Source organism: Telmatherina bonti (genome assembly GCF_933228915.1).
Source record: "Telmatherina bonti genome assembly, chromosome: 15".
Lineage (NCBI taxonomy): Eukaryota > Metazoa > Chordata > Actinopteri > Atheriniformes > Telmatherinidae > Telmatherina > Telmatherina bonti.
In genome coordinates, this window is record NC_136613.1 from 11,014,598 (window position 1) to 11,031,260 (window position 16,663).

Here is a 16,663-nt window from a genome sequence, read left to right on the forward strand (position 1 = left end):
AAACACGTTTTTGCTACGTTGTGGCACTCTGCAGCGTAGGCGTGTGACAGTGAGACTTACGGTGCTGGTGATCTCCTTGACCTTCTTCATGTGCTGTTGGTGTGGTGTGTCAAAAGGCAGAGTGTATCCCTTCGCCTTGGTCTTGTTGTACTCCATCTTGTAGATGATCTAAGAAGATGCGGGCAACAACATGGTTAGTAAAATACGAAACAAAACATAAAAATGTGAAGGAAATAAGAGAGAAAAAGCAAAACTTACATCAGTGATCTTCTTGCTGCGTTTGTGGGCCTCGTACTCAGGGGTCTCCAGGACAGACGTAAACTTGTCCTTGGCACGTTCATACTGCTCCCTGTACTTCCACTGATGGACAATGATGATTAAAAATAAGAAAGTCAGTGTAGCTCACAGCCAAACTGCCACTGTAATCATGCAGTGTGTTTATTAAATCTCCTCACAAGTTTACTTGATTTTAATTAGCTGCAGCTAATGAGTAAATCTATTCAAGAAAAGACATGAATAAGGTTTTTTTTTTTTATTACTTCAAATAATGTTGTCTACAGAGACAGTTCTGCTGATAACATTATTTGACATTAAATAAAACAATTTATTTAAATTGATTTTATTTTTTCTTTAATTTATTGCTTGTTTTTTCTTGAATACTTTCAGAGCAAAGTCATGAAGCAGCTAACTAGCATGTAGCATATCATGTAATACTGCCTAAAAATTATATAGTATGTCCAGTGAGTGAGATGGTGACATGCACAAATACATGCTTCATTAAATACAGAGGAGTTATTTTCAGGATGAGGATGAGGACAATATGTGTTACTAGGAGTAGATCATAAAAGTCTGCAGTGTTCATGTTGTTTAGTGACCAGTTGTCCATCTTATTCTATTTGTAGCTTACTGATGTTAAAGTGCCATCATGATCTGTTTTGTGCAGGGGGGCTAAAATCTACAAACACATTTAATGAAAAATTAAACTTGAGATTTGCTGCATTTTAATCAAAACTATCTGTGACAGCAGTTGGAAACTTCTGCAGTGCATCTTAAGATGAGTTAGAGTTTCATTAATCAGTGACACATGGTAACAAATGATGAATGGATTAGCCCATGAAAGAAAAAGGATGAAATATGTGGATGTTGAATCATTTTTACGTGAACTGAATGGATGAAAAGATTATCTACGTGATGATTATTTGATATAAAAAGATCTTGTCCAGAAACACCTGCGATCTATGACCTCAGTCATGAGACTGCAGATTATATATTCTAGGTGTTTGTGGACAGCGATCGGTTACCAAAGTTCACTGGTCTTTGGCTGTTTACCTTACTGCCCGCAATGGACTGGTAAAGGGCTGTGAGGATGTCAGGGCGGAACAACTCATTGCAGCCACTCTTTAGTAGATCCTTTGCTCTGGACTTATACATATTCTGTCCACACACGACAACATACACACATAGCATGCCAAAGTTCAGAACAAAAACGGAAACTCAAAGAAACACTGGGAGGACTGGAGCAGAACTCCGGAGATCCAAGTGTAAAGATGGAGCTATTTGTGCTCGCCTGTTCCCGCAGAGCGACAGAAATGATCGTCTTCAGGCTTGCTAAGTTCAGTACCTTTTTTTTTTTTTAGACATAATTGGCATTAAATCTGATTATTTCAATGTGAAATCAAAAATGTATCTGCCTCTCTGCTGGAACAGGAGAGCCATGCTCACTCAAGATAGCTCTCCAGCTGCTATTTGAGTGGCACTATTAACAATAACCTGTAAGGGATAAAAAGAAAGAGACTGGTAGAGAGGAGCTATCATGCGACGTCCACCGACAGGTCTGTCGACAACCTCATGCACCAGTGTGAGGTCTGGAGGGGCGGGCTGGAGGTAGCAGCGGAGCAGGCGGGCTGGTCATACGGCACAACCAGGGCGTTTACCTGGCTCATCTTCCTGTTCTCCCTGGCCAGTTGGTATGTAGGGTCTTCTGTGGTTATGGTGAACTTATCCTTGGTCTTCTCATAACTAGCTCTGTAGTGCCTCTGCTCAGAATTTCAGAAGGTAGTTAAACACAAATGTCTAGAAAACAGTGACTCTGACATCAGCGGAGACTTTCGGGAGGAAAAGAAAGTCAAATGAAAAGTTGATGTGAAACTAAACTAAACAAAACAATTTCTTCCACTTTGTTTAAACATTTCACATAAGAAAGAGCAGGTCATAGATATTTAAAACAATAACTAAAAAAATATCAAGACTTTACAGTTTTACCTCTAATTTAGAAGTCCAGTAAGGAAGCACATAGACATATAAACGTTATCAACAATTTTAGTGCATGTTTAATTTAATAAATCATAAAAATCATTGATACTGCATTGATTTATAGGATGGAAGGACTCACATCATTGATGAGAATGGAGGCATTCTTGGCAGCCTGGAAGAATGGAGTGTCGCAAGTGTACTTGAAGTTTCCTCTGTTCTTCTCAAAGGACGCTTTGTAAAGTCTCTAGAATAAAAAAAAAACAAAAGAAAAGATTAAAGAATGAACATATGCTACGATGAAATGATGATACATTTGAGGCCTGAGCCTCATGTTGAAACTGATGAACGAAACTGATACGACACCTCACTGTACAACGTCTTGTTCCTCTCAGCCTGCACCAACTCAGGGGTGTCCCACACGTAGCAGCCAATACCTTTCAGCCAATCCAGATCCTCTTTGTACTTGATCTAAAACGTGATACAAAATAAAGGATTTTAGACATACATTCAATAGCATGTGCCTTCCCATCAACAGTAAATTTACTGCAGAGCAAATCAAGGATACTCACGTTACTGATGTTGTCGTTAACAATCCTGCTGAAGAAGAACTCAGGACGGTCGGGTATGGACTTCCACGTGCCCAGAGAGTTGATGTACTTCTGTCTGTATTTCACCTGGAATTCAAAGATGAGAAAAGAAAAAGATATGGCCCTGAAAGAGAGAAGTGTGAAAGTAGAGCAACATTTATAACTAATAACGAAAAGCTGCTGACCTCGCTGATGTCATCAGTGACTCTGCGGTGGCAGATGATGTCCAGAGCATCCTTCGCTGTGTGGTAGTGGCCTTTAGAACGCTCAAATGTTTCCTTGTAACGCAGCTGAAAGCAACAACATAATGTCAGATATATTATCATGGCAAGTTCTTTTATTAAACACTAAATATAGCTTTTCTTCATATTTTGCACTTATATTTAAAACAGATCTTTTTGTTGGAAGGTGAAAAATTTTAATCAAGAAAACCAAAAACAATGCTTCTCACTTAAATTAAAATATAGTAACACTGACAAGTTAAGAGTCAAAAAGTCCTTTAACAGAATCATTTACAGTATCCTCAAACTTGTTCAACATGCATACTTACATCACTGGACTGCAGGTAGGCTTTCTTGGCACGGATCAGGATAGGTGTGTCAGCAATGGCCGTGTACCTGTGCTTCATCTTCTCGTACTGGTCCTTATATTTATTCTGAGGGGGGATAGTTATTCAACAAATCGGGAGTTTGTTAAAGAAAATGATATGAAATAGTACAGAAATGTGACTGAAACTAAAGGAAAAACAAAAGAGGAAGCAGAAGACTCACTTCACTGACAACCATTTTCATCCTTCTAGCATGCTGGATGACCGGAGTTTCACTCTCTGCAGTAAAATGAGGTCTCTCCTTAGCTGCCAGACTCGTGTAGAGGTACTGCATGGAAAAGGGAAAGACGCTGATGACACCACAGAGACAGATGTACGCTGTAAGCGAATTCATCCAATGAGCGATGCTGTGTTTCAGCTTGCCTTGTTAGTCAGCTGCTGGGCCCACTTGACTCTCTGAATGTCCAAAGAATTGGCAGAAGAGGTGACTTTGGCCATTTCCTCCTTGCTCTGAGCTTTGTAGATCATCTGAAAACAGATCAGCGGAGGAAGAACAAGTTAAACTTGCTATCTGAAAACAAGCGTTTACTCTTTTTAGGCCCTGATCAGGTGGAACTACTCCTAACAGAGTTGTGTTTGAGAACTCACGTTGCTCATGTGTGTCTTCAGCTCTGTCACACGCTGATACTCTGGAGTATCCAGGACCACAGTGAAGTTCGACAGGTTCTTCTTAGCATCTACATTATAGCCGGTCTGTAAAAGTTAAAAACATGTTGTATAAATAATGCAAAAGGCACAGAAGGAAGTAGAATATATGCATAAAAGGCACGTGCACTAAAAAAAGCAAAGGCATACCCTTAATTTGTTGACATTGCGGAAATGGACCATCTCTGGGGTTTCATACAAGAAGCAGCCGAGGCCTCTCAGCCACATCAGATCCTCCTTGTATCTCAGCTAAAAACACAAATTGATTCCAACAACTTCAACAAAAGTTCTGACCTTTCTTGTGAATATTTGTGCGCAAACTGTGGATGCTTTAGGCATACATCGCTGGTGATCTCATTGACGTGGTAGCAGTGCATGAGCTGGGGCGTTATCGGGAGGGAGATCAGCTGGCCTTTGCTGTTGTTGTATTTCTCTTTGTAGCACAGCTGGAAAGAGAAAAGGAGAAAAAGTTGGCATGAATAGCGTAAACCTTTTATAACAAGGAGGGGGGGGGGGGGGGGGGGGGGATTTGTGCATGTATATTTTCTTACATCACTGAGATTCTCCTGGTTCATCTTGACTTGTTTGATATCAGGAGTGTCGTAGGTTGTGTGGATCTTGTCCTTCTGCTTCTGGTATTGCTCACGATACAGACGCTGGAGAAACAAAGAAATCCGACTTATTTATTCATCAGTTACAGTTTTACAGCATAATTACTTAATTATTGATGTCCCTGCATCCGCTTCAACAATGCAGGTACTTTGTTGTCTTACATCATTGGTGATCTTGTTCGCCTTTCTTGCGCTAACAAAGTTGACACCCTCTGGATGAAGAGTATAAGCCTTAGCCTTCATCATCTCATAGGCCTCCTTGTATTTCACCTGCGCAGATAAGAGCAAAAGTGTGAAATTTAGTTACATCACAGCACCTCAGGAGCAATGCTACAGGCTCTTAGGAAGTGGCATAAGTGTGACAAAAACCTACATAGCTGGTGACGACACTGTTCATCTTAGCCTGCTTGATGAGCGGGGTATCCTTAGGCAGGGAGTAACCAGTGGGCATCAAGTTCTTGTTGGCCTCCTTGTACCAGTTCTGAGAAGATGAAACATCTTTTTTTAGCTTGATCAGTTTCCAGATAGTTAGACATTAACTCATACCAGCTAAGTGCTTTGATTAAATAGAAGTATGATCTATAAAGCTACAAGTAATATAAAGGAAGATGAACTTACATCACTCTGGATATAGTTGGCCATGCGAGCTCTTTCTGTTTCAATGGTAACAGCTGGGGCGCTGTTGGTGCCTTTAACATTGGTGTTGTAATCATAGCGGTAATGGAGCTGAAAGAAGAAAAGAAAAGAGGATGAATTAATATCTGTAATTAAGATAAAAATGTGTGAGTACATGCTAAAAGTTTTTAAAAAGTGTGCTCACATCACTCAGGTTTTGAGCGTTCTGCTTTGCCGTCTCGTACACTGGAGTCTCCGTCACCACAGAGTACTCCTTGAATGCCTCAATACCTTTGGATCTGTACTTGATCTGGAATAAAAACAACAATTAGCGTCACGTCTGACTGAAATATTGTGCAGCATTATGGGAAAATAAGTAGGTGTATATCATATAACTATACAATGAATAGTTTCAAGGTGTAAAAGGAATAGAAAATGATAAATATATCAATAATAAAAGATAAATATAGTGCATTAGACAGACTTACCTCACTCTGAAGGTTACCAGCATGCTTGACGCGGAGAATCTCTGGAGTGTCCCAGGCATAACAGCCGATACCCTTCAGCCAGTTCAGATCATCCTTGTAGAAGATCTGGAGAGAAGTTACACAAGTTAAGCAGTTTTTATTTCTATCTGTAACAATTTTCTTTACTAAAAAGATTTAAGTATTCATCAACTGCTTCATTTGGTAAACTTTTCTTGTTTATTGAAAGTCTAAATGTCTGGTTTTATAAATATAGAAATTATGATTGAAAGGAAAATGCTAACTATCAGAAATAAAATGCAATGAATTGGTTGTGATTCAGCTACTCACGTCACTGAGCTGCTCGTTGACTTTGCGCGCTTGGACATACATCTGCATGTCAGGCAGACAAAACCACTGATGCAGATACTTGCGGTAGTTGATCCCACTGACGGTGGACTGGGTGTTACGAGCAGACAGGATCTCCAGCATGTCTGGGGGAATGTGGTTCTTAGCCTTGGTCTTCTCATAGTTCTCTTTGTACAGACGCTATGGAGACAGACAACAGATGCTTCTATCAGCTCTTGCTCCGAGTATTTGTAGAAAAAAAAGACAAAGCTGATGCAGCTCTTGTCAGAGTAAACACTGAAACAGCAACACACTCTTCACTTACGTCTAGGACCAACTTTCCGACTTTGACGCAACGAGCAGTGGCAGGATCGTCTTCGAGTGACTTGGGCAGACTGTAAACGGTTTTGAACTTCTCGTAATCTTCCTTATACTTCACCTAAAGGGACAAAAGGATTCATACAGTCTCTTGTGTACATATCTAAACATATATCTAAAGATAATATAAACATAAATAAGAAGAATGGTTATGAATACATGAATAAGTAGAAGCTGAACTTACATTGCTGAGGACAACCTTTTGGACTTTGGCATGTTGCATAGCATGTGAGTCATGTGGAATTTGGTAGCCTTTTGCTTTAATTTTTTCCCAAGCATTCGTATAGTTTTTCTGTTGGCAGAAGAAGGATAATATTGTCAACACTTAGCCATCACAGAAACCAACAGATCCTTTAAATCCTGATATTTAAAGAAAGATAAACATTTGTTTTTACTTACGTTGCTGAAGAAGTATTTGAAGTTGTGGCATCTGGCGTAATCGTAGGTATCCAGAACAGTAGTGTACAGGTGCTTCTCTTTGTGATACGCCTCCCTGTAGTTGAGCTGTTGATGATGGTTGTTTGATTAATATTTCTCTTTTATTTCTTCTTTCTTTTTATTTGCTTTCAAAACTCTTTTTTAAAAATGCAGCCTACTCACCTCACTGGCCCAGGTGTGACCCAGGACAGCGGTCACATACTCTGGGGTGTCTGTCACGATGGAGTAGTTGTTGAAGTCCTTTTTGGCTTCCGCTCTGTATTTAAGCTACATGGAGACAACCAAATTATTTGATAAATAATCCTAAATCAACTCTATACACATGACATTTTCTTTGTTACTCACATCACTCTGTAGCTCATAAGACTTCTTAGCACGAATTATCTCTGGTGTGTCCCAGACATAGCAACCAATACCCTTCATCCAGTTCAGATCATCCTTGTAGAACACCTAACAAATGATAACAATAAAACAAACAGTATGTTACATAACAATGAGAACATCTCTACCTTTTGACATTCTGCTTACTGACAGGCAAATCTTTATGGAATAATAATTAGCTATGAGATTCTGCGCAGCCAAGCATGTGTGCAGAATTGTGGACCTACATCGCTGAGAATCTCATTGGTCTTGCGGGCGCGGATGGCATCCTCCTGCTCTGGATGGCAAGTCCACTGGTGCAGGTATGTGCGGTAGAGGACGTTGCTCAACATGTCCTGGCATCGCTTAGCAACCTGGTTAGCGATGATGTCCGGTGGCAAATGGATCTTGGTCTTCACTTGATGGTAGTCCTTCTGGTAGATCCTCTGCAGAGACATGCATTATTTGGATAAGTCCAAAGAAAGTCTGACAAAAAGTTATTTAGTTTAAAAAAATGTACCAAGTAACTTTTTTTTTTAAAATCACTTTCCAACGGCAACTGATAAAAAAAAAAAAATAAAAAAATTAAACAAGAAAAAAGAAAAAAATAAAACCAGCAAAAACAAAACACAAAACAAGCAATAAAAGCAAACTTCTACTGGGTAAAGCGCCATGAAAAGAGGTGCTTCTTACTCATTTAAAACAGGGAAAATTGCTTCCTTGTGTAAAACTGAAAGGGAATTTCTCAACATGGTTATATTCAATATCCAAATATTCAGCCTCTGATCTTGGTGGAGAAGGACGATTATCTTTTTAGCACAAATGACCATTCTTTCATGTCTAGATTTTGACATTTGACCTATTTTTGTGCCCATTTTAATATGTCTTGACCAGAACTTATGGATTTAGGTTGAATATTTCCATATAAACCAATAAAAGTCATCCTCCTTTACGCAGAAAGTGGAATAAATGGACAAACTAATATATTTCAAATCACTTACCAGTCCCTTGTTCTTCTCCTGCGCTCCACAGCGCATCACCTCAGGGAAGTCCACCAGTGTCCCAGCCATGTAGTGACCCTTTGCTTTCTCATGAGCCTCCTTGTACTTGACCTTGTGTGCAAAAAATGAGAAACATCTCAATTTTCTTTACATGTAATCATAAGAACGCATATAATTACTAAAAAAAAATGTTTAGACACTCACATCACTAGCAATCACCCTGCCCTTCTTGCCAGACTGCAGAGGGATGTATTCATGGTCCAGCTTGTAGCCTGTGGCCTTAGACTCATCCCAGTTCAATTTGTAGGATTTCTGAGAACACAAAAAGAGTTCAAACAATTTTAAAATAAGTTGATATCACACATGATATGCATATATATAAATAAAAATCACCAAAGAAATGAATTTATCTGCTGTTTTGACATTACCTCGCTGATGATTTTAGCCACCTCTCTGCTATGGGCCAGTTGGGGGGTATCTTCTGAGCCAATGTAACGACCCTTTTCTGCATTGAAAGTCTCTTTGTATTTGAGCTAAAGCAGAAAGCACACAAAAAGTAAACTCCTATATGACAATGACTTATTCTTTTTTAAAAATTAGGTCTGATTTTTCTTAGATTACATACATCACTGAGGTTGGCAGCATTTGTTTTTGCCAAGACGATCTCAGGACGGTCCACGATCAGGGAGAATTTTCCAAATTGGTCTTTGGCATCCTTCTTGTAAAGTCTCTACAGAAAAAATGACAACATCAAGGTAAGACACAACGTGACACTGCAACAATCTGTGGAATTAAAACACAAAAACTCAAAGACGGGTGCAGAAAACATACGTCATTGAGAATTTCCTGGGCCTTCCTGACTTTGACGTGTTCAACAGAGTCTGCTGCCACCCAGCCACAGCCGCGAATCCATTCCAGGTCAGCTTTGTAAACGTTCTGGTGACACAAACCATAAGAACAAATTAGGAAGTGAAGACATTGCTTCCTCGCATTTATTGATAAAATGCAATCCTAAATCTGTTAGCATACATCGCTTTGTAGATCGTACGCTTTGCGGGCCTGGATGACATCGTTCTGGTCTGGCATGCATGTCCAGTTGTGCAGGCGAGTTCTGTATCTGTCATCGTTCACTTGCATCTGGCATTTCTTGGCCAGCTCAAACTGCAGCATGTCCACTGGAAGGTTGAACTTGGTCTTGGACTTGTTGAAGTCCTTCTTGTACAGAGCATCACTAGCAATCCTGGCTGAGTTCAGAGCCAGCATGAGCAGAGGGTCGTCCTGGACGCTGCGGGCTCCGATGTGGTGACCGACCTGCTTACGGTATCCTTCCAGGTACTTGTGCTACAGAACATAGGAAAATCACTGTCTTAATGGCAGGTCAATTATAATGATAAAACCTAATTTTAATGCTCTCAGTATTAAATAAACAAACTAAATCTTGTCTTACTACTTACGTTACTTTGCACTTTAGAAGTCTGGATGCACTGTTTAATTGGTACAGCATCTCCGGGCATGAAGTATCCTGTGGCTTTCACCTTGTCCCATGCTTCAGTGTACAGTTTCTACAGAAAGTACAAATAATTATTTATTTCTCATGACTAATCAATGTTATCCAGCTATTTTTAGGACACAATAACATTGGCTGAAGGCTAATTTTTTTAATGAAAAATGTAATAAATAAGAAGAAGTCTTACCGGGTGAACATTTTTAGCCACCTCTCTGGCCGTGGCAAGAGTTGGAGTGTCCATCATCGAAAACTTGGTCTTGTCCTGGTGCCAAGCCTCACGGTATTTGGCCTAAGCAGATTGAGAATAAAAAATTTAGTAACTTAAAAAACTTGCGATTTAATCTTCATTCTGAGCGGGTGTCTTGACGAAAGAACTTGACATGTACTAAAAAAACTTCATAATTACAGACCATCAAGCTCACCTCATTCAGGACGTCAGCAGCATTCTTGGCACGGACCATGTCAATTCTGTCTGCAGGCACCATAAATTTCTGCTCATCCAACTTCACACGGTAGCCTCTCTGTGAATTGAAAAAAAAATAAAGTAGCAATCACTGACAATTTGTTCTCATGTTCCTAAATTAACTGGGAATATTGGATATTTAAAAAGGTGTTTGTGTCTCTGAAGTGTCAAACTTACATCAGCAAGGATCTTCTGTGCATGCTTCACTTTCATAACCTCAACGGACTCATGTGGGATCCATCCACAGCCACGTATCCACTCCATATCAGCTTTGTACACAGCCTGGAGAGAAAAATAGGCTGATTTTGTTTTGAAAACGTAAATAATTTGGTATATAGTATATATGAAAGGTAGATTCAGGCTGTGAGAGAATCTTGTCCTAACACAGAAAAATTTTAATCACATATCCACACAAGCACAAGTAATACACTGCAAAGCAGCTCACATCGCTCTGCAGGTCGTAGGCTTTCCTGGCCTGAACGACATCGTTGGAGTCGGGCAGACAAGTCCACTGGTGCAGGCGAGTGATGTAGTTGGCGTGGTTGACTTGAATCTGGCATTTCTTGGCCAGTTCGAGACTCAGCATGTCCACTGGAAGATGGAACTTGGTCTTGGACTTGTTGAAGTCCTTCTTGTACAGAGCATCACTGGCAATCTTGGCTGAGTTCAGAGCCAGCACGATCAGAGGGTCGTCATTGACGCTGAGAGCACCGATGTGGTGACCGACCTGCTTACGGTAACCAGTCTTGTACTTGTACTGTTAGAGAGGAGACAGAAAGGGTTAATGAGAATTCATTAACTAGATCACTGGTTTATGTGAGTTTTTTTTTTCTTTCCTTACATCACTAATGATATCTCTGGAAGCTTTAGCTTTTAGCACAGAGATGGCGTCCTCCTTGATGTGGTAGCCTTTGGCCTTCTGGTCATCCCATGTCTTTGTGTACAGTTTCTGGTCAGAACAAGAGAAATCAGTTATAGTATTTTATACACATCCAATATATCAAATTTAAGTAATTAAGATATCCAGTATGGAAAGAACTTGTAAATAAGGAATAATAAAAACTTACATTGCTAACACTAACAGCATTAGCTTTGGCCAATTCAAAGGATGGGGTGTCATTTGGTATGTGAATGGTGGTCTTTTCTTTATCCCAGACTTCACGATATTTCCTCTGTTAGAAAAACACAAATATTAATGTGAGGTCTTTGTTTTGATGCAGTCATTTATACAGATACTTGTATGAAATATTTAAGAAAGTTCTATTTGAGTTAAGGAAAAGCATTTGTTATTACTCACATCGCTGAGGTTGTCGGCGTTTTGCTTTGATAAGACGATAGCAGGGAGGTCGACAACACTGGTGAACTTCACAGTGCTTGGGGGTTGTCGGTAGAGCCTCTCATTGAGAACAGTCTGGGCATTTCTAGCTTTGATCACATCCACAGAGTCCTGGGGTGACCAGCCGCATCCCCTCAGCCACTCTAGATCAGCTTTATAAACAGCCTGAGGAACAACAATTAAAACAATGAAGATGAATCCATTAAACTGGCTGCATAAAGATGTTGCAAGTAATCTGAATACATTTCAATCTTTCAATCCACAGTACCTATTTCTATAATGATGTACAGTAATCCCTAACAATAAGAAAAGAAACTTTGTCTCCTTTTCAGCTCTCCACAAGCATAAAAACGTCACATGTACTCACGTCACTCTGCAAGTCGTAGACCTTTCTAGCCTGGACCACATCATTGGAGTCTGGTAGGCATGTCCACTGGTGCAGGTGGGTTCTGTAATTGAAGTCGTTCACTTGTTTCTGGCATTTCTTGGCCAGTTCAAGATTCAACATGTCCACTGGAAGATGGAACTTGGTCTTGGACTTGTTGAAGTCCTTCTTATAGATATTATCGCTGGAGATCTTGGCTGCATGAGCAGCGAGCACAATGAGCGGGTCGTCATTAACACTGAGGGCACCGATATGATGGCCGCATTGCTTGCGGAAACCAGCCTTGTATTTGTACTGAAAATAAAAAGATTTCCATTAGTTTCATAATAAATTCTGTATTACATATATATTATATTTGCAGGGACATAAAAGAAAAACAACTGGAAGCAGTCTGTAGTATAAAGGCATAATAAACATTTTTTTAGAAATGGATATAAACCTACATCACTGATGATGTCGCGGGACGCCTTGGCTGCTAAAACAGAAACAGCATCTTTGGGAAGGAAGTATCCCTTGTTGATGGTGTCCATATAACCTTCACGATAATATTTCTGAGGATAGAAGAAAAAAGTAAAGTTTTAATTCATTAAGAGATGTAAAGTCAGCAGTTGCTGATAAGCTAACAGTCTTTAATAAAGTAGTTGGTTTTAAAACCACATGAAAAGCTGCTGCATTACCAGACTGGTGTTGAGTTTGTTCTGCTTGGCCAGGATGATCTCAGGAGTGTCTGGCATGACATGGAGGTTGGTCTTATCACTTTCCCAGGCAGCAACGTATGCTTTCTGTAAACAACAGTAGAATCATAATGAAATGAGATTTCCTGGCACTCCTGCTTGGCATAAAACAAGCACTCTCACAAACTAAAATATTAGTTAGGTAGATCTGCATTCAGGACCTTGTTCATAGTCTGGGCATTGGCTTGAGCGAGGGCATATGGTAGGTCAGTTGTATTGGCAGTGAATTTAAAGTTGCTGGGATGCTGGCGATACTTCCTTTCGCTCAGAATCTCCGCTGCTTTCTTGGCTTTCTCCACATCAACGGAACCAATTGGGACCCATCCGGTTCCTTTGATCCATTCCATGTCGGCCTTGTACACAGCCTGACAGTGGGAGGAAACATAATCATCTCACTTCTTTAAAGAAGAACTAAAAACAGTAGTTAGAAAAAGATTCTCTGTACTTACATCGCTCTGCAGGTTGTAAGCCTTTCTGGCCTGGACCACGTCATTGGAATCTGGGAGGCAAGTCCAGTTGTGCAGGTGAGTTCTGTAATTGAAATCATTGACCTGAATCTGGCATTTCTTGGCCAGTTCAAGATTCAACATGTCCACTGGAAGATGGAACTTGGTCTTGGACTTGTTGAAGTCCTTCTTGTACAGAGCATCACTGGCAATCTTGGCTGAGTTCAGAGCCAGCACGATCAGAGGGTCGTCATTGACGCTGAGAGCGCCGATGTGGTGACCGACCTGCTTACGGTATCCTGTCTTGTACTTGTACTGTTAGGACACAGAAAATGAAATAGTAGTTAAAATAACTATAAGCGTATGTATGAATTTTAAAAAAGTAAAACAGAAAAGCATTGAGCGACGTTACATACATCACTGATGATTTCTCTTCCATGTTTGGCGGCAACAACGGCGACAGCATCAGGCTTTAGGTTGTAGCCCTTTTTGAACATTTTCTCAACATCTTCTCTGTATAGTTTCTGAAAAATAAAAAACAAAAGAATACATGAAAATAAATTAATCATTAAGTCAAATATGAAAGTGACAACAAACTCAAACAAAAAAAGAGGGCAAACGTGCCTGGCTGATGTTGTAAGCATTAGCTTTGGAGAGCAGCAACTCAGGAAGGTCGGGGGTTACGTGGGTCTTAATTTTGTCAGCCTCCCATGCAGCGGTGTAATTTTTCTGTGGAGGTATAGAAAAAGGAAAACATTTGTATATAAAATACCTCAAATTACCAATAAGATTGTAAATAAATGAATCTTATAAGGAAAGCAAGACTATGAAATGACGTTACCTTATTCATGATATCAGCATTTGCTTTGGCTAAGGCCATTGGCATAGCCGTCATGTCTGTTTTGTATTTCAGCGTCTCTGGTTTCTGCCTGTACAGATGCTCGCTGAGAATTTTAGCAGCATTTTTGGCCTTCAGCACATCCAATGAACCGATGGGGACCCACCCAACGCCGACGATGTCTACCAAGTCAGCTTTGTATACAGCCTGGCAAAGAAAGTATAAACATGTAAACACACATTCATACACAGGAGTACATGATATAATACACAGAGAGTGTGAATACACACATCGCTCTGCAGGTCGTAGGCTTTCCTGGCCTGAACGACATCGTTGGAGTCGGGCAGACAAGTCCACTGGTGCAGGCGAGTGATGTAGTTGGCGTGGTTGACTTGAATTTGGCATTTCTTGGCCAGTTCGAGACTCAGCATGTCCACTGGTAGATGGAACTTGGTCTTGGACTTGTTGAAGTCCTTCTTGTACAGAGCATCACTGGCAATCTTGGCTGAGTTCAGAGCCAGCACGATCAGAGGGTCGTCATTGACGCTGCGGGCACCAATGTGGTGACCGACCTGCTTACGGTATCCTGTCTTGTACTTGTACTAATGTCATAAGAATGAAAAAAGTTTATGTTACACCAATAACATCTGACGCACTACATCAATCTATTCTATAAAGAGACACGTGGAGCTGTATGAAAACTCACGTCACTGATGATGTCTCTGGAGGCCTTAGCAGACTTGACAGAGATTGCTTCCACAGGCAAGAAGTAACCTTTCTTGATAGTGTCCTCAAAACCTTGTCTGTAGAGCTTCTGCAAAACAAAAACAGAAACAGGTGCATGTCTAAACTTTTAAGACTTGCAGTGAGGCAAACCTTCATTAAATCTACTTTGATATTCCATATATCAGTAAACTGAATAAAAGGAAAACTACGGCTTCTATCATGTATCAATAGAAGCAGAATTCATCTAATATTCATGTGCAAAAATATGAAGACTAACTTTGCTCATTGTGATGGCATTTTGCTGAGCGAGGACAATTTCAGGGGTGTCAGGTTTAATGTGCAGCTTAGTCTTTTCCTTCTCCCATGCTTCAGTGTAGAGACGCTATAAGAAACAACACAAAAAACACGCTATTATTTGAAGCTTTTGACCAGAGCAATAAAGAAAAAAGCATCCTTTAACATCAAAATGATTAAATTATACTTTGCTCAATGTAATAGCATTATTATATAGTAGCACAAGGTTCAAGACATCTATGGGGTCAGTGAAAGGAACAGAGCTTGTACCTTGTTCATAACCTGAGCATTGGCCTTAGCCAACACTAAGGGCATGTCCTCAGTGGTGATTTTGAAACTGAAGCTGGTTGGGTGCTGACGGTACTTTCTTTCGCTCAAAGCATCTGCAGCCTTCTTGGCTTTCTCCACATCAAGTGAGCCAATGGGGACCCAGCCCAGACCCTGGAGCCACTTCAGGTCAGCTTTGTAGTAAGCCTGTAAAGAGCAACAGCACAGAATTTTAAGTTATCAAATACCTCATAGAACAAGCATTAGCATAGTAGAAAGAGAAGAGATGGTCAGAACTAACAACGACAGTGACACTCACATCACTCTGCAAGTTGTAGGCATGCCTGGCCTGGACCACGTCATTGGAGTCGGGCAGACAAGTCCAGTTGTGCAGGCGAGTGATATAGTTGGCATGGTTGACTTGGATCTGGTTCTTCTTGGCCAGTTCAAAGGCAATCATGTCCACTGGAAGGTTGAACTTGGTCTTGGACTTGTTGAAGTCCTTCTTGTACAGAGCATCACTGGCAATCCTGGCTGAGTTCAGAGCCAGCATGAGCAGAGGGTCGTCCTGGATGCTGCGTGCTCCGATGTGGTGACCGACCTGCTTGCGGTATCCTGTCTTGTACTTGTACTACAAATTAAATTAAATAAGTGAATAATAACATTGCAAAATTTTTGAGTTTTATAAAATAAATAGTTGCAATAAGTATTAAGATCATCCCTTTGACAAATTTATGACTAATGCAAAGAGCAGAAATTGAACTACGTACATCACTGGCAATATCCCTGGAGGCCTTCGCAGCAATAATGGAAATCGCATCATTCCGTAAGTCATATCCCTTCTTCTTGGCCTCTTCATATGCCTGCTTGTACTTGCTCTGCACAAAAAGAAGCAACATGTCTTAATTCGTCTTGTCTAGAATATTTTGAGGTATGCTGTTTCAGAAAACATGACAGCAACTTCTTGATTATGTACAGAAGGACTCACCTCACTGTAGATGATCTTGTTGGCTTTGGCCAGGACAACATCCATCGCATCAGGCATGACATGGATGGAGGTCTTGTCTTTCTCCCAGGCTTGTATGTAAGCTGACTGTGAAGTTATTAATTTAACTTGTTTAGATATTATTGTAAAAGGGCATTTAGAACATTTATGGATTGAACTAACATTGAAATCAGCATACAGCTTGGCAACATAGCACTGCCTGTATATAAAGCCAGATCCCAGTTGAAAAACAGCATAGACTTTGACTTTCATCATTGTTTGCAGATATCATATAAAATAATCAATAAAATATCAAAATCCACCTTAAAAAATGTCTCAATTTCAAATTATTCAATGTTTTCACCCTTTTTATGT

At 40.2% G+C, this 16,663-nt stretch overlaps 1 protein-coding gene across 12 annotated transcripts in view; it reads right to left on the bottom strand.

The window, feature by feature from the left end:
• Nucleotides 1–16,663, bottom strand: part of neb (nebulin) — a 60,825-nt gene that overhangs the window by 21,789 nt on the left and 22,373 nt on the right. For all 12 annotated transcript variants that reach the window (XM_079254002.1, XM_079254004.1, XM_079254003.1 and 9 more), the window contains 55 exons: nt 16,292–16,396; nt 16,074–16,181; nt 15,623–15,934; nt 15,307–15,510; nt 15,020–15,124; nt 14,723–14,830; nt 14,307–14,618; nt 14,020–14,223; nt 13,803–13,907; nt 13,595–13,702; nt 13,182–13,493; nt 12,894–13,097; nt 12,676–12,780; nt 12,442–12,549; nt 11,981–12,292; nt 11,575–11,778; nt 11,345–11,449; nt 11,119–11,226; nt 10,723–11,034; nt 10,455–10,559; nt 10,237–10,335; nt 10,002–10,103; nt 9,762–9,869; nt 9,337–9,648; nt 9,139–9,243; nt 8,933–9,037; nt 8,736–8,840; nt 8,512–8,619; nt 8,308–8,418; nt 7,555–7,752; nt 7,292–7,396; nt 7,109–7,213; nt 6,908–7,012; nt 6,693–6,800; nt 6,456–6,569; nt 6,134–6,331; nt 5,807–5,911; nt 5,524–5,628; nt 5,322–5,429; nt 5,077–5,184; nt 4,866–4,973; nt 4,644–4,748; nt 4,434–4,538; nt 4,243–4,341; nt 4,036–4,140; nt 3,811–3,915; nt 3,611–3,715; nt 3,391–3,495; nt 3,026–3,130; nt 2,823–2,927; nt 2,617–2,721; nt 2,393–2,497; nt 1,935–2,036; nt 259–360; nt 61–168 (listed from right to left, as the gene is read on the bottom strand). In XM_079254002.1, the coding sequence (XP_079110128.1) occupies nt 61–168; nt 259–360; nt 1,935–2,036; nt 2,393–2,497; nt 2,617–2,721; nt 2,823–2,927; nt 3,026–3,130; nt 3,391–3,495; nt 3,611–3,715; nt 3,811–3,915; nt 4,036–4,140; nt 4,243–4,341; nt 4,434–4,538; nt 4,644–4,748; nt 4,866–4,973; nt 5,077–5,184; nt 5,322–5,429; nt 5,524–5,628; nt 5,807–5,911; nt 6,134–6,331; nt 6,456–6,569; nt 6,693–6,800; nt 6,908–7,012; nt 7,109–7,213; nt 7,292–7,396; nt 7,555–7,752; nt 8,308–8,418; nt 8,512–8,619; nt 8,736–8,840; nt 8,933–9,037; nt 9,139–9,243; nt 9,337–9,648; nt 9,762–9,869; nt 10,002–10,103; nt 10,237–10,335; nt 10,455–10,559; nt 10,723–11,034; nt 11,119–11,226; nt 11,345–11,449; nt 11,575–11,778; nt 11,981–12,292; nt 12,442–12,549; nt 12,676–12,780; nt 12,894–13,097; nt 13,182–13,493; nt 13,595–13,702; nt 13,803–13,907; nt 14,020–14,223; nt 14,307–14,618; nt 14,723–14,830; nt 15,020–15,124; nt 15,307–15,510; nt 15,623–15,934; nt 16,074–16,181; nt 16,292–16,396 (7,629 nt within the window). The remainder of the gene's footprint in view (nt 1–60; nt 169–258; nt 361–1,934; nt 2,037–2,392; nt 2,498–2,616; nt 2,722–2,822; nt 2,928–3,025; nt 3,131–3,390; nt 3,496–3,610; nt 3,716–3,810; nt 3,916–4,035; nt 4,141–4,242; nt 4,342–4,433; nt 4,539–4,643; nt 4,749–4,865; nt 4,974–5,076; nt 5,185–5,321; nt 5,430–5,523; nt 5,629–5,806; nt 5,912–6,133; nt 6,332–6,455; nt 6,570–6,692; nt 6,801–6,907; nt 7,013–7,108; nt 7,214–7,291; nt 7,397–7,554; nt 7,753–8,307; nt 8,419–8,511; nt 8,620–8,735; nt 8,841–8,932; nt 9,038–9,138; nt 9,244–9,336; nt 9,649–9,761; nt 9,870–10,001; nt 10,104–10,236; nt 10,336–10,454; nt 10,560–10,722; nt 11,035–11,118; nt 11,227–11,344; nt 11,450–11,574; nt 11,779–11,980; nt 12,293–12,441; nt 12,550–12,675; nt 12,781–12,893; nt 13,098–13,181; nt 13,494–13,594; nt 13,703–13,802; nt 13,908–14,019; nt 14,224–14,306; nt 14,619–14,722; nt 14,831–15,019; nt 15,125–15,306; nt 15,511–15,622; nt 15,935–16,073; nt 16,182–16,291; nt 16,397–16,663) is intronic.